General features: G+C 41.9%; 1 protein-coding gene across 2 annotated transcripts in view; it reads right to left on the minus strand.

The window, feature by feature from the left end:
• Window positions 1-6039: 6039 nt before the first annotated feature.
• PAH (phenylalanine hydroxylase) overlaps window positions 6040-23271 on the minus strand; it is a 78052-nt gene continuing 60820 nt past the window's right edge. For both annotated transcript variants that reach the window (XM_016127066.2, XM_016127065.2), the window contains exons 7-14: window positions 20355-20551; window positions 18148-18283; window positions 17019-17088; window positions 14854-14910; window positions 12919-13014; window positions 12281-12414; window positions 9028-9143; window positions 6040-6696 (exon numbers count right to left, since the gene is read on the minus strand). In XM_016127066.2, the coding sequence (XP_015982552.2) occupies window positions 6653-6696; window positions 9028-9143; window positions 12281-12414; window positions 12919-13014; window positions 14854-14910; window positions 17019-17088; window positions 18148-18283; window positions 20355-20551 (850 nt within the window). In that variant the 3' untranslated portion in view covers window positions 6040-6652. The remainder of the gene's footprint in view (window positions 6697-9027; window positions 9144-12280; window positions 12415-12918; window positions 13015-14853; window positions 14911-17018; window positions 17089-18147; window positions 18284-20354; window positions 20552-23271) is intronic.

Here is a 23271-nt window from a genome sequence, read left to right on the forward strand (position 1 = left end):
GTGGATATTTAAGGTCAAGAGCAACCAGCTCACCTTCCACTAAAAGATGGAGAAGTCGGGGCTGTGGAGGCAGGAACTGGTTTTCACTAACCGGCTCAAAGGCGAGGTCTTTGAGTCGCGTTTTCGCAGCCTCCCGTGCATAGCACATTGCCTGGGCGAACCCCAAAGTGTATTTTCAGGTTCCATCTCAGTGCCATCTCCCCTTTTGAAGTTAAAAATATCTAACTATTTCGATGCCTCCCATCCTCTCACCCTCCCCCCTCTCGAAGTATATCCCACCTCCAGCTCCCTCCCCTGCCCCACCTCCGGAAGAAATGAGAAAAAGTGTAAGCTGGGTAGCCGCAGTTTTGTTTTCAGCTTTACTCCTGATCCCTAAGCCGCCAGGCTGTGGTAAATCCAGGGCAGGCTAAGGCTGGGATTGGCTCAAAACCCACTGCCCAGGCCTGTATGTCGAGAGGGTGGAACTTTAATTCCGTCGAATGAAAAGAAACCGGATCTTTGGAATTCTGAGATTTGAACCCCTTGTGTTTGCAGTTCCGTCTGGGTTGATTTTGAGCCAAGACTTAAAAATAAAAGACTTTCCCTTTCAGTTCAGAGAGCTCCAGGGGAAGGAGGAGAAGAGGAGGTTCGGAAGTGGGGTGGTGCATGGAGCTGGGGGGGGGGAGGGGACGGGGGCATGTGCCTGTGGGATCAGCTCAGGGCAGTGGGGTCACAGAGGCGCTGAGGCATGGCTCTCCAAGTAATCATTTTAATGGGATTGGTCCTGAGCTGGAAGGGAAGTGTATGGTCAAACAAGGACTTGTCGAATTGAATCAGAAACGTGCAATAAATTGCATTTTAATCGTTATATATTAGTTGATTCTCTCTCTTCCCTCTGTCAAACTATACCATCAATGGTTGATTTTGGCAACATTTATTCTGCAACCTTTCAATAAGTGGGGATAGAGCAGTATTCTTAAAGGAATAGAATGCTTTCTTATCACATTCATAGTTGAGAAACTCATTTTGTCCAGTTTGATTTTGCAAGAATTCTTATTTCCATTTGGCCCACTACCCTGGTTTCTTGCTTGCTTGCTTTTTTTTTCTTTTTCTTTCTTTCTTTCTTTCTTTTCTTTTCTTCTTTTTTTCTTTTTTTGAGCGAAGTGCTCAGAGAGGGAAATGACTTGACCACAGTACCGATGACTTTTATTTTAAAATTTGGTCTCCACTTTTCGCCCCAGGAGAGACAAAAAGTCTGACTACTTTCACTGCCCAAGATGACCTTAAATTGGGCAGCAAAGTGAGGCCATGTGTTCTTGTGTTGACTCCTCAAGAAGACAACCTGTATGGAGAAGGATGATTTTTAAATCAATTTCATATATGTTAAGTATTTCATAAAACAAGCATAACACGATATTTCCAGCTGAAAGAGGTGTCATTGGCAGCAAAATAAGTGTCGGCTTCTTGGAGGTTATGATATAAAACTGGTATTGCTACGGCTCTAGAAGGAAAAGAAAACTGCAAAATGGTGTGTGAATATCAGAAATGGGGGTAGAGGAGTCAATATCTATTGACTTTATCTTCAAACAGGACGTTTTCTTTTCAATCTCCAAAATTATCTTTTACAAAATAACAGTTTTGGAGTTGGGTTGATGCACATTTCATTATTTTATCACTCCCAACATTAAGTTATATGTAAGTGTGCGTGTATATGTATGTATGTATGTATGTATGTGTATTTATATTTGGACTGAGTTGAAAAGTTTATATTCTGCTTTAGTCACTCTCAAACGGAAGCCAGAGAGTCTTTTTGTAGGGTGTCCCCAACACTGACTATCTCTTTGGAAAGAGAAATCCACTGGGATTATGTTGCTAGACTGAAATGACAAAATATTAATAACCAGTTCTTACGGGAGTCCATTTGTGTTTTACATCAGAATAATAAACTCTTTAATTGTTAGATGCAACTGAAAGTGACTGAGAAAGTTTCTATACACACAAGATATTATTTGATCTTTTTGACAATCTTATCAGTTAGGCCTGCCTCTTTCTCATTTTACAGAAAGGAAATTGAGACTCAGGGAGATTAAGTCTCTCCAAGTAGGTTCAGCTTGATAGAAAACTGGCATTTGGATCAGATTGCCAGAGCAGTACTACTAAAGATGCTACATCTTCCACTCTCAAATAGTATCATGTGAGAATGCACCGCTAACAAAAATAGAACACCTGGCTTTGATCTGTGTAAAGCACAAAACACCAGACTTTTCATCAAGGAAATAGATGTCACACCTGTCCATTCTGTCTTTCCTTTACTCAAAATTCATTCGGAGTTTTCAGTGAGCGAGGCAATAGTCAGAGTCATATTTCTTCGTCTTTGTATTAACTTCTTGTAAAGTCTATTCCCCTCCTGACTTTTGCTCCATAAAAGCATAGGCTTTGGGACTTCACCACCTCATTTCCTGCAGGTAGTACTCTCTCGGGGAGTGGGTGCTGTCCGCAGTTCTGAGAAACTCCGCTCTGGAAGATGCCGAGAGATCGTCCATCTCTCTCCGCTCCAGCCTCAGGCACGTTCTCTTAGGAGGCACATCGTGGTCATAAAACCGCTATTGTGTAATCCTGGATTGCCCTCCGCGCTGGGAAACAATTCCCCCCCCCCCAGGAGAAACTCTGCAGGGAGTCCCTTGTTTCCCTGGCATTCCCAAAGACGTTTGGAAATGGAAAGTTTATGGAAGTTCTGCTTCCTCCTTTCTTATCCCAAAATTAGATTTTGTTGGTGGTTGTTGTTGTTGTTGTTGTTGTTGTTGTTGTTAGGCCAAGGAAACGAAGCTTATTGGGTTCTTCAGTTTCAGGATTGGCAGTGGCAAGGAGTATTTGGAAGCTGGAGGAGCTCAAAAGCCTTCCTAGGCCAACAGTTACCATTTGCAAGTAATGCTATTCTTCCAGGCTGATTCTCTACTTCTGGGTGGCGCCACAGGCTGGAGGCTCTCTATGGAACAGCTTTAAACTGTTTTCTTTTCCAAACAGGGTAAGTGGAGGTTTGGGGAAAGGGCCAGACACTTTGTGCCATCGCTGGCAGAGTTTTTGACTCAGCCCCAACTCATTTTGTAGCCCCTTGGTGGTCAAGAAAAGTGTGTGTGGGGGGGGGGGGGGCGGAGTGGGGGGTGGAGAGAGTGAGTGAGAGAGAGAGAATGAGTGACTTCTTAACAAAACTCAAGGGTCACACTTTTGAAAAGAGACAAAAAGGAGAAACTCAAAGAGACAAAGAGAGGTGCATTCTTGATCCTTTCTTTCTAAGTCCAAACTCCACTCTTTCCCGACCACTCACAATAATAGTGGAAATCAACCCTTTGTAAGGCGATTGCAGAAAAAGACAGGATGCAGCTGGTGTTTCTTTGTAAACCTTTAGGAATAAAGAGACCTCAGAAAGGGCAAAGCTTATTTCTTCTCTAATAGATATCCCTTAATTTACTTCTAGGGAGAATTAACCACAGGCATCCAAAGCATGCACAGATTATAACAACCCCAATGAAATATATTGATCCACTTACTTTCTTTGGGCATCACCTACCACCTAAGAATGATATGAGGAAAAATAAGGACTGCAATTTAAGCTAATTGACATTTTTCTTTTATCCATTTAAGCACGCTCCCCTCCCCGCCAAAAAAGCAGATGGCAAGTGTTAACATTTCCTGCAGTAACATTTTCTTCTTAAAGGCTTAAGTCCATCCCTCAGGCACATCCGGCTGTCTTTTTTTTTTTTTTCACAAATTTTGTGCTATTTAGAGATTGTTGTCATAAAAGAAACAACGTACAAGAAATACACAAAACAAGCATTATTGAAGTGTAATCCTGAACAATTATGAATAATGTTATAGAAGAGAGTTGTATATATGCCAGAGGGCTGGGATTAATCTTCTCTGAAATTGCTTATTACTCTGAGCTTATTCTCTAAAAGAATTGTGCTTACTACAGATGAAAAGGTAAAGTGTGCCTTGAAGCTAGCAGAGTTGAAAATAAGGTTACGAATGAGGAGAAATTTCAAAGCACAGAAATACTAGAGGCATCTAAGCACTCCCCTATGTCAGTTATTATTGAAGCAGTACAAATACAAATTACCTAGCCATAAGCCAGTCCAAACTGAGTACACGGCATATCTTTCTTTTAAAAATAATAACTTAGACTAAGATACAAAATTTCCAGTAGTTTTTAAAAGAGAAAATGACAAATGTAGTTGTTTCTCAACTTGTTCTTGCAAAATAGTTTATTTATGAGAGATGATCTTTACTATACTCCCTGTGATTCAATTCATAGAGAAATTTTTAAAAGATTATTGAGCTCCTACTGTGTGCTACATGCTAAGGCTTTCAGAGGCCAAAAAGATAGTCAAGGTTCTTGTTTTTATGAAGCTGACCTATTAGTGGTAGATTCTTCGAAACGCAACTAAATTATATAATTTAGAAACCTAGGATTAAAAGTTAGATTTCTCCTTTCAGAAACCTATTGAGCACTAATACTACACACCTTTATTGTTCTTATATGTTTTTCTTTAGTTCAGACACAAAAGGATTTAGCTGTCAGTAAAACATTACTATTATTTAAAAAAAAAACTGTTCAGTTACTAGATACTAAACAGATGATAATAATAACATATAGAAATGTATTGAATTCCATTGCTCTAGGCTGGGTTTTTATATCCAGATTAAAAGAGCTGAATACTGAATTATCACAACCCAAACCTAAACTTTGACTACAAACACGTTTATCTTCAATAGGACTAAAGATCACTATAAAAGCAAATATTCAGTCTAAAATCCTATATAAATTTCAGTTCCAAAGTCAGAAAAATTTCTAATTTATAAAGTAAAGAAATATTCATCAAAATAGTCCTTCTGCAAAGTGTTTGGGCTCTAGTGAAGCACTAGAGAAAAAGTCCACTTCTATTTTTAGAATCAGTGCTTGTTAATGGATTCTACAAAGGCATGAGGAAAAAGATACATGAAAATCCCAATTTCAAAGCAATGAAACCTCAGACACATTCAGATTAAATTGTTCTTTCCACCTAGATGACATACTTACATGAGTATTATTATACTCTATTAGTGATTAGGGACAGCTGCACATGTTAATATTTGAATTGTATTTCAAGGCTGGAAGGACCTTGATTCATCTAGTTTAACTCCCTCATTGTTCAAGTAAAACTGAGGTCCGAAGAGGGGAAGTGACTTATGCAAGGTGACATAATTGGCAAGTGGCAAAACTGACCACCAAAAGTCAAGTTTTCTTAAACTTAACATACCCAGTAGATTTGGTGGGCATAAAAAAATATATCACCTGCTATACTTAAAAATGCAGGTCTCTGTGCCCCATTCCCAGATATTCTTATTGGGTAGAGCTGGGATAGTGCCAAGGATTGACTGTTGATGATGACACAGTTGGTCTGAGGATCATACTTGAAGAAATACTACAAAAAATCCTTTAAGACTTAACTATTTCCAAAATAAAATGTTCAGGTGGTGTGAGAATTATTTCAAAGCATAACTCTAAAGACATTACGATTTTCCCCACTCTTTCTCACGTACTCATGTGTTCATGTAAAATGCACAACCAACAAAAGTCAAAGTTTGTTGACCATCCAAACACGACTTAAATTATCCCAATGAGCCTCTCCAATGGGTTAGCAATCTGAGACTTTGATCATTCTCCCACGTCACAAGATTACCCAACTAATATATTTCTAATATAACTAATGGAAAGTATTTCACTCCAAGAAATATTTGAAAGTGCAAAATTTCATAACTACTAAAGTTTTCTTTAACATAATTAAAATTCTCACTTTTGTGGAGGGTTTGCTATTTAATAATGTATTCCCTTATTTATTCAATAAATATTTACTGAATACCTACCAGCCAGGCCATTAGTTAACATCTGTTGCATCTTAAGAATCTTGAAAATGTTTCCCAAAACAAATTTGTCAATTAAGTGGAAAATGATACTACAAGTTGTGGGAATCAGGTGGGAAGTTCTATTATCTTCCACAGCAGTATTTATGATTGCAATAAAACACAGACAAATGTTTTTCATATTATGCTATGAACTTTAATGTTTACAAATATTTAATAGGCTCCCAAATTAAAGAAAATCTACACAGGCAACATAATTAAGCTATTGCTTTATAGCTTTGTTACAAACTTTGAACTTCGAATCTTATTTCACTGAGATAGAAAATGACCTCTGAAGGCTAAGATTTATATTAAATAAGAAAATTTAATTCTAATCACAGGCTTGTTCTACATTGAGTGATATATACCCCCTTAGGAATTCTCTATGGCAAATAACAAAAGGATAGATGAAACTTGAAGGAAGCAGGTCGCAAATTTTAATTAACTTTGATAAAATGTGACAGATTATTAATTTTACCTCAATTGAGAGTATGTACTAATTATCTCTGAATCCAAAAAGATCCATCATTGTGCTTTTAGGTATGTATTTATATGCTGTCATTTGAGATTATTTAAATTTATTTGTTGACCCTTCTTCTTGTTCGAAAACATAATTTAAGTTTGTTCCTTCAAATTAAAGTTTGATTTTCAGATTCTTTCAGATAAAATAAAAAAAGTAGTTGGATTTCCATCAACAGATTCTCAGTTGACAGACCCGGTTCTGTCCATGGCTTCAGTTTATTTTCTGGAGGGCATTGCAAAGGATTCCAATTTCACCTACAAAGAAAAATAGATGAGTCACTCATATCATGAACACACACCCTTCAAGTATCCACAATGTAAAAAGTACTAGGGGATCAGTGGGGTGCATGTATATGCTAGGTACCACTCCAACCTTCAAGGGTGTTTATGGTTTAGTTATGGTGATAGAATTCAGATAGCTATGGCATAGGTGTTTGCAAGGTCTAGAAAGTGCTAGTACTATTTATGTAATTAGCTTCCTCTTTCCATAGGCTGTTTCTCAGGGAAAAAGTGTTCTCCACTAGCTATTTTGTTTCTCTTTTACATGACCATCCACAGATGCTTGCAAAGAGCTAAGCCATTGGACCTAAAAGTTGGTTCATACGAACCTCCCATGTCAGAATCACCTGGGACCTTATTACAAACTTCCAAGCCTTATCAAAAATTTAGTCTGGGGCTGTGACTCAGGACCATTAGTTTTAACTAGCGCTCCAGGTGATTCTGACACACACCAGGCATGAGAAGGCACAGTCTAAGAAGATAATGCAGCCTAGATTATTAGACCACTGGACCAAGGTACAAGAAACAGAAGTATAGAGAGGTGATGAGGCCTTAGGTAAGGTTATATAACTCTAACAACCCTTCGGTTTTTAAATGTTATTCTGTGATGTTAAGGATTCCCTTATAAACAACTTCCTATGGGGTTATTTTTACCTTTTCAGGGGAAATAATAAAGAGAGAAAAAAAGCTATGGCCTGACCCATCTATCTTACATTTCTACCTCTGGAGCACTTATCTGGCCTCTTTGGTGAACAGAGCTATTCCAGCCAAGTGTCCAGTATGGAGTCGATAGGGGTGTATCAGTCTTGGGCTTTTAAAAAAATGGCTGATTGCTGGTGGTCATACCTAATAGGGAATGACTACAATGGCCAGGGCTACATCTACATATTGGAAGTGGCCTCAGGCAATGTCAGAAAGGTAGTAGAGGGATCCTTGAAGCTCACCTGCCCCTCTGGCTTTTGTTAGCATTACATAACTTAGGAACGCCCCTCTTGGCCTAGAATTCCTCCCTGTAAGTTCAATCTTTTGGTGATTTTGTCCATTTATTCAATAGCTCTTGAGTGTGTGTTACATGCCATTGAGTCACTCAGACTCCTGGTGACTCTATGCATGAGTGATGCCCGCATTGCCCTGTCTTCAACAGCTCTGCTTAGTTCCTGCAGACTCATGTCTAGAGCTTGGTTCGGTCATCAATTCAAATGAAAACTGTGGCCAAAAATCAAGAGAAGGCTGAGACTCAAAAGGGCAGCAATGGAAGAATTAGGAAGGATCACTAAGAGCAAAGATGTATCAAGGCTAAGATCACCCATACCCTCGTATTTTCAATTATTATAAGTGGATACCAAAGCTGGACAATGAAGATGGCTAATAGGAAATAAATTTTAATCATTTGAAATGTGGTGTTAAGGAGATCTCTACAGATACCATGGACTCCCAGAAAGAGAAACAAGCAAGTCCTAGAGCAAATTAAACTCATAAGTATCTCACAAAATTTTTAAGAATAAGGCTAAGTGCTGGAGATTTTACAGTGAACATGACATAGCCCTATGCTCAGGTCTAGTTGGGGAAATAGACAAATAAACAAAAAATTACAAAAATAATAGTAGTAAATGCTCTGAAAGAGAGATCTGTGGGAACTAGTGTGCCTTCCTACAACAAGAGATATCTATGAAGGAATTAAAAGATGAAGTGGAATTGGGGACCTTGAAAAGGGAATGGTAAGAAGACTATCTTAAATAAGAACTGTATGGGCAAAGACCAGGGGCTGAAAAAGAGCATGGGAATTAACAGTGGTCAGTTGCTAGAGGGGAATTTGAAGAGTTAGGGAGAAAATTGGGTGATGAACAAAATAACGCTGTAATTTTTTAAACAGCAACTGTTATAATATCCTCACTGTCCAGGAAGCCAATAAATGAGCTACTAGATGGCTAATAAAGTATCTAGGACTTTCCTTTTAGAGGCTGAGATTCCAGGCAGAAAAATATCCAGCAGACGCTTATAGGAAAAGGGGTGGAGAAGCAAAGGAGAAAGAGGAACATGACAAGCCAGGATGGGAAGATGGGATGCTGGTAGGAAGTGGGGCAGAATCTAGAAAGGTCAAAGAAGAAAAAATACTCAAAGCAATGCTGAACATTTTGTCAAGTTTTTCTCCCTCAGTAAACCAATGACTTACCTGGAGATGATTTTCTCCTTAGTTCAATATTTCAATATTTAATAAATTCCTTCCCGTTCCTATCGTGAATGTAAGAAAACACAACCCTCTAGTTTTGGGAGGGACGGTGGCCTCAAAGGTGACAAATGACTTACTGTTGATGGAGTCAGCCAAAATCTTAAGTTGCTGGGTACTTTCCAAAACCTCAATCCTTTGGGTGTATGGGTCATAATGAACTGAGAAGGGACGCGGGATTGTAGCCGCAAAGTTCCTAAAACCAAAACATAGATCTAAGTGAAGGGCATCCCTCAGGGAAAAATAATTCTAAAAGATTTCTCAGTGGCATTTCGCTTGGCTATTAGTAGCACTGAAACCTCACAAGAACAGGGGATTTAGAAGCCAGGCTGAGAAATAAAGTTTTAGTGAGGTCCTGCTGGGAACTCTTTACGTACTGTATGTGTGACTATGTGAACATACAAACACCTATGCATATATATATATATATATATATAGTCACCTACCTCCAAAAAGAAAAAGGCAGCTGACAATAAAAGCATAGAATACAATAAGGCCAAAGTTCTCATCATCAAATAAAATAAAAAGAATAAGTAAATTCCAGCCAAAGAATGTTAGAAAAAAAGTAATATCCGAGATGCTTGACAATCAGAGCAAGAAGAGAACCACAGCTCTCAAGAGTTGAAGAAAACTACATTATTAATGAAATTTAGCATGGATCAAGTGCCTCCTGTGCTCCAAGAACTATGTTAAGTTATCATGGTTCTGTATAATTATCACTCCTATTTTAATCTTCCTAAAAACCTTAGGAGGACAGTACTATTTTTATACCCATTTTATAAATAATGGGACAGATAGCTAAGTGAATACTCAAGGCCATACTGGCAATATATTGTGAAGCCAGGATGGGACCCAGGTAGCCAACTCTGGCCTGTGATCTTCTTTGCCTTACCAATGATGCATTTCTGCTGGGTCTGAGAAAAATGCACCACGAGGGCCTCACGAGAGACATCAAGCAATAGAATTAGCAAGATATCCCAAAATGGCCTATAAAATGCAAAGATATTACAAACAATATGTCTAAGTTGGCTTCTGGTGACAGAAGAAGCTGCCATACTGAGAAGACAACTATAAAGGAGGCTTAGTAGGGCTCTCCAAGTTTGGCAAGAGCGGCGGAACCAGAGGGGCTGGATACACAAGTTCCAGAGCCGAAATGCCTGAGCTCACTTCCTGCCTCTGCCAATGACAGTCCTTGTGGCCATGGACAGTGGGCCTTTCTGCATCTTGGTTGCCGTATTCTTCTGAAAAATTGGAACAAGAGCAAGATGACGTTAAAGGGTTGTAGCAAGAGCAGTTATAGTATCGAGTAAGTGTCATGTGCATGTTAGCTGTCATCTTTTATTAGTGACCAGGGACTTATGAAAATAAATGGTTAAGTATACCTCTTCATCTCTTCTTTGAAAAAAGCTTTCTCAGCCCAGCTGGTAACATGAACCATGTCATGCATATCTGATTTTGTCTGCTCTTCACCTCTTTCCACAGTGCACCTCAGTTTTGCTTTGGGCAATCTACCTCTACGCCATTAGATGCCCCTCAGTTGAGCAGTTGGTCTCAGGGTCTCCTCAGGCCAAGGAATGGGCCCATGATCAAATTCAGTCTTGTCTCTGCCTAGAACTTGAATCTTAAAACTTAAAATGGTTGGCTTTGGTTTCTCCTTAGCTGGAAGGCTCTAAGGGAATTCCAGGGAGGCCCAGATCCCTTCCTTCTTTTGGGCTGTGTTCTTTAGAATTCTCTTTGGCTCTGTGAGTCAACTCTCAGCAGAGTGGGGCTTTCATGGGTATCTCCTCTGGACACTGGTAGAGCAGGTGTGATTTTAAAGGTCTGAGAGACCCACATTCTGGCAAGCTTTTCCCTGCCAGTCTAGAACTGATCACTTCCTGGATTAGGGAGTCATTTCCGGAAGGAGAAGATCCAAGTGTTACAAGTGGTTACAAGTACCGACTCTGAGTCCCACTGCCCACATTCAAAGCCTGGTCTACCCACTGCCCAGCTGCACAACTCTGTGCAAGTTAGTTACCCATCCTCATGCTTCTGAACCCCAATTTGCAAACTTCGTAATGCACTGATCCACTAAACTCCATAACCACGAAGGGGTCACAGGAATGGTAGACTAGAACCTTTAGGGATTAGTGTAAGGCTAGGCTCCTAGTGAAGGATAGAGGCTTAATAGAAAACTAGAAAAGAATGGCAGGGAGGACTTCAGAGCCCTGAGGGGAGAGGGGAAAAGGGAGTCATTTTAAGCTCAATCAAGTAGACTTGTGGCCAGCATTTTACCTTTTATTACCTGAGCCCAATGCATTGAAAGCTGAGATACTCAGCTCCACAGGCTCCCAGGGGCCTATATACCTCCTGTCTACCATCCACCACCGATAAGATATTAAAAAAAAAAAAGACATGGTAACAAATGGTATCAGGATAGCTATATCCAGATAGACCCTTGGCCTAGCCTGTTTCCTGTTAAGACGAGAGTTGCTCAAGCAAGTTAATGGCAGGGCCACTAGCTCAGAGGCCTGAGAATCTCAGTGTCCTGGCTCTGCTCCATCACCCTCTTGCTAACGTGCCCCCTGAGACTGTTGCATTTGCTAGGAACCGTGCCGTGTTTTCATGAACTATTGCATTTATTCTTCATAGCAACCTTGTGAGGTAAGTATTTTTAATATTTACAATTTACAGAGAGAAAATCAAAGCTTAGCAAGGTGAAAGAGTTTGTTGAATGCCTACTATGTGTCAGGTGCTGTTCTAGGGGGCTGGAGGAAGAACAGGAAACAGAAATGACAAGAATCCCTACCCCTGTGGAGCTTCGATCATATAATATATTAAACATTCATAAGTGCTAAGGAGAAAAATAAATCACAGAAGGGGGTAAGGAGCGCTGGGGTGGGGCTGAGTAGTAATTTCCAATAAGTTGGTTTGAAAAAGACACACAAAAAGGTTAAATATGGGTGAAGATTTGCAAGAGGTCAGGGAGCGAGTTATGGGAGGATAAAGTGAGCAAGAGACTTCCCTAGGTTAGAAGACTTTGAGGATTAATTTGGTGGCGGGACCTCTGTGGCCACTGTGTGCACAGGGTGGCTGCATTGAGCAAGGATCAGGTGGTAAGAGCTATTTGCAGGGTTGAGCACATCCAGACAATAAGCTGGGAAACAGAGGCCCATTAAGAGACCCCTCCCCACAGAAGGCGACATGGGATGAAGGTGAGGAGGCATTGTCTGATGCACACTGTTGGTGTGGGTATTGGAGTCCAACTCTAGGCCAACCACACAGATCAGTGGCACCAGACCAAGTCAGGAGGCCCTAGGACCTGCCGACCCACCTGAGTCACCACCACCTCACCTCACTTTCTCCTTGGCATCACTAAAACTCTCAGCCACATAATACAGGGGCTGGTACTCCGTGACGGTGTACTGCTGGACGGCTGTCTTCTCCATCTCCAGAGGGAGGAGCTTCGCCTTGTCGGACAGGCAGTACTGCAGGCCCCAGGGGAAAGTTTTCACAGTTAAAACAGGGCCAGTGATCCCTGCTGCATCCCATAGGCCATTTGCGGATCTTCTCCCATCTCACCCTGATTCCTTCTACACCATAGCCCAAATGCAGTAAACTAAATTTTTTTTGCATGTACTAGGTCCCACCCTTCATAGCCCATCAAAGACCTGTAGGCAAGATAGAAAGAAGTAATACACTCCAACCATTTTCAAGTAAGGTGATCAACAGACGATGTGGAAGCCAACCCCATTTCCTGGCATATGTCTGCAAACATCTATATGCACAGTTCAGCCTTAGAGTGAGGAGGTCTCTCTGTCCTGGATACCTGTGTACTTATAGTTCTTTTCCTACCTCTAACACCCAGAGTTATGATTAAATCATAGCTGCTAAGGTACCAATCACTTGAGGTTAAGCCTCTGGGTTGAATCTTAAAATAGATATAAATGGGGGTTTCAACGGCACCATCCTTGGTTCCTATTGAGTCGTACCTGTAATTCACCAAAGGACGACAGGAGCCCAGCACCATATGCCTTTATGGAGTCACCTTGTCTGCAGAGGCCAAACTCCACAGTAAACCAGTAAATCTGGAATAGAGAGTCAAGTTGAGAGCACACCCCAAGGAAGAGGAAGGCAGCAGATGCCCCAGAACCAAAGACAGGACTGCTCAGGTGGAAGTGTGTGCAGGTCTGTTCCCTGAATCAGTGTGACCTGGGGTCACTCTGTGTCCTGTGCATCTCCCTAATCAGTCACCTATTGTATCAAGAGTTGGCTGAATGCAAGATGTGATAGGAAGCAGTGGCGGGGGAGGGTACTGAGGAAGCCCCAAAAGCATACCTCCAACAAGTTCTCCTCCCTATGACATAAATTCCTCCACCTCTTTTTGCTTTCTTGTCTATAGCATCAACTAGAGTGAGATGTTTTCTTAAGCTGGTCAGACTCACTAGGCAATCCCACTAGGGAGTGGGAAGTAAGGGATTGAATGGTGATAGAATCAATGTGCTAAACTTGGGGTGTTTCTGAATTATCCTGATCAGTCACTGCACTTTTCCTCCCCCAAACAATTAAGTCCTTTTCCTTCAATAGCTCTCAGTCCAACGTGTCCTAGATGCCTGGTCTGGGGAAGATAGTCCTGGAATTCTAGCATAATCCTACTGACTAGGGCCAAGAGTACCCAGGGCCCAGTTAGTTGCTAGAGACAGTCATAGTCTTGGAGAATGAGGGCTGTGCTACTAGTTAAGTCTGTTTATTGTACTCAGTAATCTTAAACCTAGGAAGGCTGTCAAAGCTCAATTTGTCTGACCTCCTCACATACAGGTGAGGCATCTTCAGCCCTAGAGAGGTCAAGCAACATGCATACAGTTACACAGCAAATCAAGGGTTGATCAAGGACCCAAGACTGTTCTCAGCCCAGTGTATCAATCATAAGATACTTTTTCAAAAGCAATTATGTTGGTGACGAGTATTTTTATCATTATTATAGCAGGTAAAATGATGCTCTGAGTTCTGAGTTTATATCCTTCTTACAATGAATCTACCAAGCTCTGCAGCTTCTTTGAAAATTGCTTATTGAATCTCTACAGCATCTGGCATTTAAAAGCTCATGTTCACACAAACACTTTAGATCCTTATGATATACTGAGATGGACAGGATAAGGAAGCAAAAGCCACTTGGCCATGGTCTCAGAGAAACTGGTAAATGAAAAAGGACCTTCTGAAAGTTTTTGCCCTTCTGATAAGTTGAATTCATAAACTTCTAAACTGATGCATCTTAACAATAGATTTGCATTCACCTGTGGTCCCTACTTCCATTATAAAATTTTATTTTTCAGCTCCCAGGCGGAGCATGTTGCAAGAGATGTGGCTTAGTAGAATATGGGGAGGAACACACTTAGGTCAGTCAGAAAGGAGCTTATAGGAAGGGAACCCCCTACTGGGCAGAGATGCTAATTCCATGCTTCAGCGGATACGTATTGGTACACTCATGGGGAAGAGGGAACCCTTTGGTGAGAAGAGGAAAGCCGCCCCCACTCCCCTTGCTACCTTGTGTCTGAGAAAGGAGAAGCTCTACTACTGGCTCTGGTGTAAAGGCAGAGAGTATATTCCCTCTTCAAAGCTGTGAATCCAGACTACCTCCCTGACACACACTTCATGTCTGAGAGTTCTCAAGGGCTATTATGATAGCCTGTTGATGTTTTCAAGGCACCGTATTTAAAATCACATGTAAATATCTGCATGCAGTCGATTTCAAATTCAAGCCATTAGAGAGCGATCCCAATGTGAAATTTCACTTGTGCAGATGTAACCAGCACATTCTGATTTTCTTCCCAAATGATTTGGCTTTCAGGGAAGGATCAAAGCTTCAAAGACCTGAGGCCTATAGTCTACGACACTCTCAGTATTCACCAGGGATACAGGGGACTTACCGTGGCAAGTTTCTCAATGTACTCATCCGGTGCCCCCAGAGAGGCGAGGCCAATTTCCTGTAATAATTGTGGAGAAACAGAATCACTGGCATGACTGGGGTCTGCCTATCTTCTGCCTTTACCTTCAGTCTCAGTCTCATACTTGACCACAAGAAGGTGATGGGTGGCCAGATGCCTTCAGAAGGATCCAGATAGGCCCTGATCATTCTGTCAAGTTTTCCCTAACTACACATCATAAAATCACAGATCTCTAGATCCCTAACAGTTTGTCCTTTATATTCACTTCATAAATGGGAAAACTATAGCACAGAAAAGGGAGATGATCTGCTAAGGTCGCACAGTACTCTGTGTTTAAAGCTTCCTCTCTTGATTCCCGTTCAGTAATTATTCTCCCATAGCAAAAGTGAAACATTCCTGGTGCACTAGATGAGTGTTAATCATGTGTCCTGACGACACCATAGGAAGACTGCGGAGAAGTGCTTGGCGTTCATCCTGGAATGTACAGTTGGAAAGTCTAAAATGTCATGGAGCACTTCTCATCACAGCTCTAATTGCAGGATTTCTCTAGTGGCCTCTTTGTCTCCGTTACAGCATTTGCTTTCAGCAATACACACACATATAGTGTGTGTGTGTGTGTATGTATGTGTGTGTGTGTGTGTGTGTGTGTATACACACATATACCTTCCCCACTATAGGCATTTCTTGATTGCAAAAATATTTATTGAGTGCCTTCTATGTGGCCGGAGGTACGCAGAATTGATAAAGAGCCTTGGCCTCATGGTGTTTACATTTCACTAGTGGAGACAGATAATAAATAATAAACATATACATTGGTATGTTGGAAAGTAATAAGTTATTTAGAAAAAAAGAAAAAAAAAGGAAAAAGGGGCAAGCGGGATGGAGGAACTTCAGAAGAGAGAGATCCCAATGTGGTGTGGAAAAGGTTTGACTTTAGATAGGGTTCCAGGGTAAGCATCCTTGAGAAGGTGATATCTGAGCACGGACTTGTTAAAAGTGAGGTTGTTGGCTCTGCTGACATCTGAGGCAGAGCGTACAGCCAGTGAAAAGCTTTCTAAAGAGAAATATTGGTTGGTTCAGGGAACAGAGAGGGACTGATGTTGTTAGAATAAGAGGGAGTGTGGAATGGCCGGTGATCTCAAAGAGGGATCTGTAGCTCTATCACGTGGAACCTTTCTGGCTATTTAGGGCTTAAGATTTTCCTCTCAGTGAGATAGGGAAACATTGCAGGGTTTTGAGAAGTGGCAAGATCTGGTTTATGTCATCAAAGATCCACTCAGGCTGATATGTGAGAATAGACTGCAGAATGACCAGTTAGGGGGCTACTAAAGTCACCAGCATGAGAAATGATGGTGTCTGAGACCATGCTGGTAGCAATGGATGTGGTGGGCAATGGCCAGATTCTACCCATATTTTGAAGGTAAAACACAGAATTTTCTGAAAACTTGGTTGTAGAGAAAAGAGTCAATGATGTCCCCTAAATGCTTTTGGTTTGAGAAACTGAGAGGATGGAATTGACATGGGTGAGGGGCTACGGGTGAAAGAGGTTTGAGCAGGAAGGTCAGGAATCCAGTTTGGGACAGAATGAATGGAAATGTCTACTAGACGTCCAAGTGGAGATATTGAATGAGTGGTTGGAAATGTAAATCTGAGTTTTGATATTAAAGTCTGGGGTGGGGGCATAAATAGGTTCATCATCGGGATAGAAATGATATTTAAAACCATGAATAGACTATTGGAATTCATGGCAAATATCATCTTAATTAATGAAAATATATACAAAAATGACTGCCTGACAAGGTAGAAGAGGGGAAAGAAGCTAGCAGAACTTGGAAGAAGGTAAGGTTCCTTCTACATGGAGATCAGGGAGGCTTTCACGGGTGAAAAGGCTCTTAAACTACACTGGTCATACAAATGACATTAGCAAATACAACAATGTTATTCACATGATGAGCAATTCACCAATCCCATGCTGTGGTCCCTGGAATAGGTATTTAGCCATCTCCATGAGACCACACACCCACATCAGGTGGGAACACAGAACTGTACCATGCAGAGAACACGAGAGCCCCTCCATCGGTTTAATTCATTTGAACAATCCAGCTCTCAACCCTGTAGCTAGAAGGTTAAAGAGATCAGTTCCTCACCTGGGAAAACTGGGCAAAGTCGCGATCTGAAAACAAAGGCACATGTCCCAACAGCTCATGGCAGATGTCACTGAAAGACAGAAAGCACAGAGCTTAGAGACAAGGGGGGTACAAGCCAAGCCAGACTCAGTCTTTGTATACAAAAATAAAAAGAAAGATGATCGGGATGAAAAGGAATAATAGCTCATTTGGGCTTACGACCTCACTCCTAAGAATAAGTGATGTGTATAAAACTTGGGGTCAGATAAAGCAAGGTACAAGAGAAAAGGAAGAAGGAGCAAGAAAAGTGAAGGACATGACAGGGCACATCAGACAGAGGGTTCTTTGGTGTATGCCCAGCAGGGTGCAGAACAGAAGAGCCAATATTCCTCGGGCATCTTCCTATACACCAAAGTGAGCTGTGGGTCATGAACACTTTCTATGCCAAGTTTTCATCTTGGTATTGACAAACCTGGGCAGATAAAACGTGCTCAGTTATTCCCCATGGGAAGTTTTTAAAAAATTTTTTAATAGTGCTGTTCTTATTCTGGAGTGGGCGGCAGTCAGTCTTGGAAGAAAACTTATATTAACTTAATACTTTGTGTCAGGCCCATTAGAAACAGGTCTTTGCTGATTATAGAAATAAACTCTGTGGGCAGGGAAAGACCATCTGGGGTGTCCTAATGACTTTGTGTATAAATTGCTTACGTTTGAGCTGACTAAAACGATAGCTAAATGTAAGCAGCACAGTGGCCAGCTATATTCTACCTCCAGCCCAAACACAATCTAGACAAAGAAAGCTTAGAATCAGATAGGCCTGTGTTAGGAGGTATTGAGATAGCTTCCCCACTGCTAGTTCCTGTTCCCATTTGGAGCTTAATAGTTCTGATTCCTATAATCCCTTTGGAATTTGAATTTGAAAGGGCTGAATCTTTGGCTCACAGGAGGCCTGAATCTCCAATCCATAGGGTCTATTTAGACAGAGAAAATCCTCTGAGGACTTGAGTTCTACTCTTAGTATCATACAATCAAATAGTCCAGGCAATTTGTTCTATGAATCAGTCCACAATGAACCCAAATCTCATTCCTGGAGCAGGGATAGGGGGCACTCGCTGTGGCTGGCAACGGGAGGCAGGAGGACAGTACTCACGGTTCGGGCGTATACATGGGCTTGGACCCATGCCTGATGTACTGGGTGCAGTGGAAGACTCGGAAGGCCAGGCCACCCAAGAAGTCCCGAGAGGAAAGCAGGCCGGCCACAGGTCGAAGGCGGAAACCAGTGCAAGCTGGGAAGCAAAGGAGAAGGAAAACTCAAAGCCCCTCACAGCAGAGCCAGAGGGGTCTAAAGACCTTTACATAGGGATGCAGTACCTCCAGCTGTCCAGGAGCATGGGTGCTGGTGCCAAGCAGACAGGGCTTCAAATCTCTGCACCAACACATTCTAGCTGGGCGATTTGGGCCAAGTAAGTTCACTGCTCTGAGACTCCATTTCCTCTTGTGCAAAATGTGAATGAATACTTCCTGGGATTATTCTGAGACTCAAATGACCTAATGAAGTACTTAGCACAGAGCCTAGCACTTTGGAAACATCCAATAAATTCAGCTTCCATTATTGTTTGTTAAAGTGGAACACTTATTCCCTACTCCTCCTGTTTCCAGGGTGCGAAAAAAATTTTCATGCCGCTTCCCGGAAAGGAAAAGTATGGAAGGGGCACTTCCAGCTTCTCTACTGCACCTCATACAGTTCACCCCATGAGGAGTAAAGACGTCTCTGCTTTGAGTCTTTGGGAAGAGAAATGAATATTTTCAATTTGACTCTTTCTTCCCTTTCTCTCTTGACCATCTGTCCACAAAGGAGCATGCAATGGACTATACACTGTGCCAGTGAACTGGCAAGGAGGTTCACCTCGGCTAGGGTAAAAATAGTAGGAAGTCCCTTGTGGCTGCACATCTCCACACTCTCTGAGTTGTCTTTGTCAGCAATAAAGCTCTTTGGTTCCTATATCTATCCCTCGACTTATTTCAGACTTGGGAGAAGAATAATGATTACAACAATCATGATGATAATAACACTACATATTACCTATCATATGCCAGACACTGTTCTAAGCATTTAATAACCACTAACTAATCCTCATAATAACCCTGTGAGGTAGATGCTCTCATTATTCCCATTTTACAGAGGGGGAAGCAGAGGCACAGAGAGGTTAAAGTTCCTGTCCGTGGTTTCAGAGGCTGTTCTCTTTGTTACTACCCTATAACTTTCTAGCTGTTAGTATTACTGTTTTATTCTTCTTATTATTGGCCAGGGCAACATGGGTAATTAGCCAAAGATTGTCTTTAGAACCCCTTACCCCTCTTCCTATGTTTTCCAGACCTTCAGGGTAAAGTATACTCTGCTTGAGCTCTCCTTCTCCTATTTATCTGAGAAGCAAAAAGTCTCTCAGTGAAAGGGACCCAAAAGGTCATCTAGCCCATCCCCAATCTATCCCAGCTGCTACTTCTCTCCCTGCCACACAGTCTCCCAGGTCCCTTGCTCAAAAGCTGGCCATATCATTTCCACATGGCTCTGAGGCCTATAGAAACTTCTTCATTTCTGTAAACCTGTGGTCTGCCTTCCCACTTTTCTTCATTCTACATGGCACATAGTAAGCATTTAATATGGGTTAGTTGATTGTTTTATTTTGGTTTTGCTGAATTAACACCTCCTGGCATAGAGGAAAACACTTGCCTATTCTGGAAATGGTATGCAGAGGGCAGTCATCCCAATAATGTTATTCTCTTATTGAGTTATTCAGGTTCCAATTCAGCCCAAATGCACTGAGTGCCCACAGCACATGTAGCACTATACCGTCTTCGTCATTCTCACAACTCCCCCAGGAGAAAGGCTAAAAGGCTGACACAGACTCCACCTGACAGATGACTAAACTGAGGTAGGTTCAGCCAACTGGAGAAGATCAAAGCAAGATACATACCAGCTGGATGCACAGATTTAGAACTCACGGCTCTCAGCAGCACCCCAGAAATTTCTTACACAAATGCACACTCCTGACACCTCACAACATAGCAGAGCTGCATGGAGAGCCCTGCCTGGGCAGCCTGGGCTTCGGGTATGAAAAAAATATATACTTTTCAAGGACATGGATAAGGCAAAATCCATGCTTAGTGCCTTTGAGGGGTGCAAGTAAGCGTGGATTAAGAGTAGAGGCTAGAAAGGAGGCAGAGTACAGCAGAGAAATTGCATTTTTCCTGGGAGAATCAACCTGCGTGCATTACCACAGACACACTCATGCTGGCCTCTGTTTTCTTTTATTCCTCGCCCCCGCCCCGTCACTTTTGACCTTCATGTGGGCTTACTTTGCAGAAATTGAGAAACCTCTTCCAGCTGGGGAATGTTATCTTCACAGAAGCCGCAGTACTTTTCCAGGAGTGGGAAAATGTGATTGTACTCGTAGCAGGCGTGGGTTTTATACAAGGACTTCAGGGTCCTAAACACTATCCCCCAGGTTTTCTTTTCTTCTTCTGTGTACTCCACTCGAGGGATGGGCTGCCCACTGGAATACAGGCACAAAATATTTGTCTCCAGCAGGCAGAGTGGAAGATAATAGAACATTAGCAAAGGGAGATGGGTCCAGAGTCTGTAAGTTGCCACCACCCAGACTCCGGTGGGTTTCATAAATTAGAAAAAGGAAAATCCCACTTCTTGATGTAGGAAACATTCAACTGATCTGGTTAAGCAACAACTCAAGGAACTACTCACCAACTGCACCAAGAATTCCCTCTCACTTTGGGAAATCACTTGGTTTTTCTGTCTCCTATCTCCCCAAGGGTAAAAATTCACTTACCTTCAGGGGTCCAGTAGGTAAAGTCAATGTGTAAAGTATCAAATATAGATAAAAGGAGAATGGGGCTATGACAACTGGAGAATGGATCCTCTTTCTAAACAATGGCATCCAAGTTCCATTAAAGCATCCAAGTTCAATTAACGTTTTGTATTTTGTCAACTAAAGCAATTACATTTGTGGGTTAAAGTGGATTTAATATGTGCACAAGATCCATGTTTCGTAGTCGTGCACTTGCTGGATTTGATATTTTGACCCCTGGTAAGTTATAAAGGAATTCGAATGCATGTTAGGTATAAGATCTGCCTACCTAGCTTCTTCTGCCATGACATGACAGAACTACAAGAAGCTTATTAAAGTACATATGTTGGCCCTACCCCATAGATCTTGAATCTGTGAAAGAGGGGAGGACCCAGCAGGCATCCAGATTCCAAAGAGCTGTGTCCTGAACAGTGAAAACAAATGAAAACCGAAGAAAGCCTGACTTCAAACACCAGTGACTGTTCTTTGGGCTGCAAGCCTGTTTTCTAACAGGGTACACAGTGTCTGGGACAAGGCAAAACTATCACCTGAGAACAGTGGCTCATCATCAGGCTCCAAACCAGGACCCTCCTGCCCTTTCAGAATTGTAGCTCGTCCAAAGACATGAAAACAAAGTCACCGTTATGTTCTACCAAAAGGTGTGAAGGGATTAAAAGGGAAAGACAGATGTTTTTGCTTAAGCACTGAAAGCAAGACAAGATCAGAAGGTCCTGCAATGGCCCACAGGGATTACAAAATATATGTATTGGGTAAGCCCCTGCCTAAGGATGCACCGTTATTTCAGAGCTAAATGCTGAGGAAGGAAAAAAATGGGCTTTGGAAATGGACAGAGGTGAGTTCAGTGCTTGGGTCTGCAATTTCATAGCCGAATAGCCTACCTTGGGCTAATTATTCAGAGACGCATTTTATCAACTGATCAATACACTGTGATTCTATAATTCATGATGCATGAGTTTGATCCCCATGTGGAACAATTATTGGGAAAGTGCTAGAGACCCGATTGTAAGGGCTGTTGGCATGGAGGGTGGCAGAAGCCAAGAAAAAGGACCAAAGCTGAGTCCTGAAAGGTGTTTCGTTTTCTGGGGTCAGAGGAAGAGGTCAGAGGAGATTGAGAAGAAAGTTCATAAAGGAGGGACAGAAACCATCAGAGAGTAAGCTATATGGAGAAGTGCAGTCCCCTGGCTCTGAGTTCACAGACACTCAGGAAAGTGGTCAAGAATGATTCTGAGTTCAAAACCAAAGCATGCTACCTACTAGCATGTGACTCTAGCAAGTTACTGAATTGTTTTAAGCTTTAACTTTTCCATCGGGAAAATGGGGAGTTATTATTAAGACTAAATGAAATAATGTAAAGAACACATTTAGCAAAGCCCCAGATATAGCAAGAAGATAGTAAGTATAATCTATTATTATCAACTAGCTGGAGAAGGACTCTTGTCTGTACCTGACGGTGTCCACCTGAGCATGCTGGGGCAAAGGTGGGAACAGGAAAGAAATACTGCCATGTTCTGTGAGGCCCACTTGCCATAAGCCAAGTCCCATGTGGGCCTAAGTCTGACCAAGGACAGCACAATTCTGGGTCCTTCCGCTACCAGGAGTCATTCAGTGAAGGAACTTTTCTCATTGGGAAGTCTTTCCATTTGGAAGGTGATTTTGTATTGAGTATGCAGAACCCTATGTCTTTCATCTCCTCCATCTCCCTTGTGTTCTATCAAAGGGGTTAAAGGACTATTACATCAGTGTTCCGGTCACCTGTTAAGCTTCTTCCTGTGCACGTCTTGTCTCTTCTCGGGCCCTAATCTCAGTGATAGAGCTCAGACCCCAAACACCAAGTTTCCCATGGTTGCATCTCTGAAGTCTCTGATGGCTCAAGATAGCAAAGTCCTTTTGGAATTTGCATTTTCCTTCGGCTAAAATAATATAGTGAAGGAGCATAGACTCCCAGACAGAAAAAAAAAGAAACTCATCCGAAAATCGTCCTTTGCAGCTGGGCCATATCAGATAAAAGCAGAACAGTGAGGCCCGCCTGGCTCGCCTGCAGCCTCACGTGGTTCCTCGTTTGGTAAAGCAGCCGACTCCCTCTTGAATGTAAATGATTCTCTTTTGCCTTCTTCCATGTTTAATGTGGAGAATACCAGAGGCTGTTTTAGTCAGGGCTGAGGCCTCTTCTAATTACTTCAGACATCACTGCATAATTATACAACAAAACTTGGGAGAGAGCTGGGCCCCAGCAGAGTGGGTAATTTTGTTTGGTCTAGCAGCATTTTTTTAAAAAACACATGTTGTTCAAGGGAGAGTTTAAACACACACTCACACATACACACACACACACACACACGCACGCACACACACACAGAGGACTCTCCATGCTGGTATTTTCCAACCTTGGG

The sequence above is a fragment of the Rousettus aegyptiacus genome, unplaced genomic scaffold (assembly GCF_014176215.1).
Source record: "Rousettus aegyptiacus isolate mRouAeg1 unplaced genomic scaffold, mRouAeg1.p scaffold_m13_p_2, whole genome shotgun sequence".
Lineage (NCBI taxonomy): Eukaryota > Metazoa > Chordata > Mammalia > Chiroptera > Pteropodidae > Rousettus > Rousettus aegyptiacus.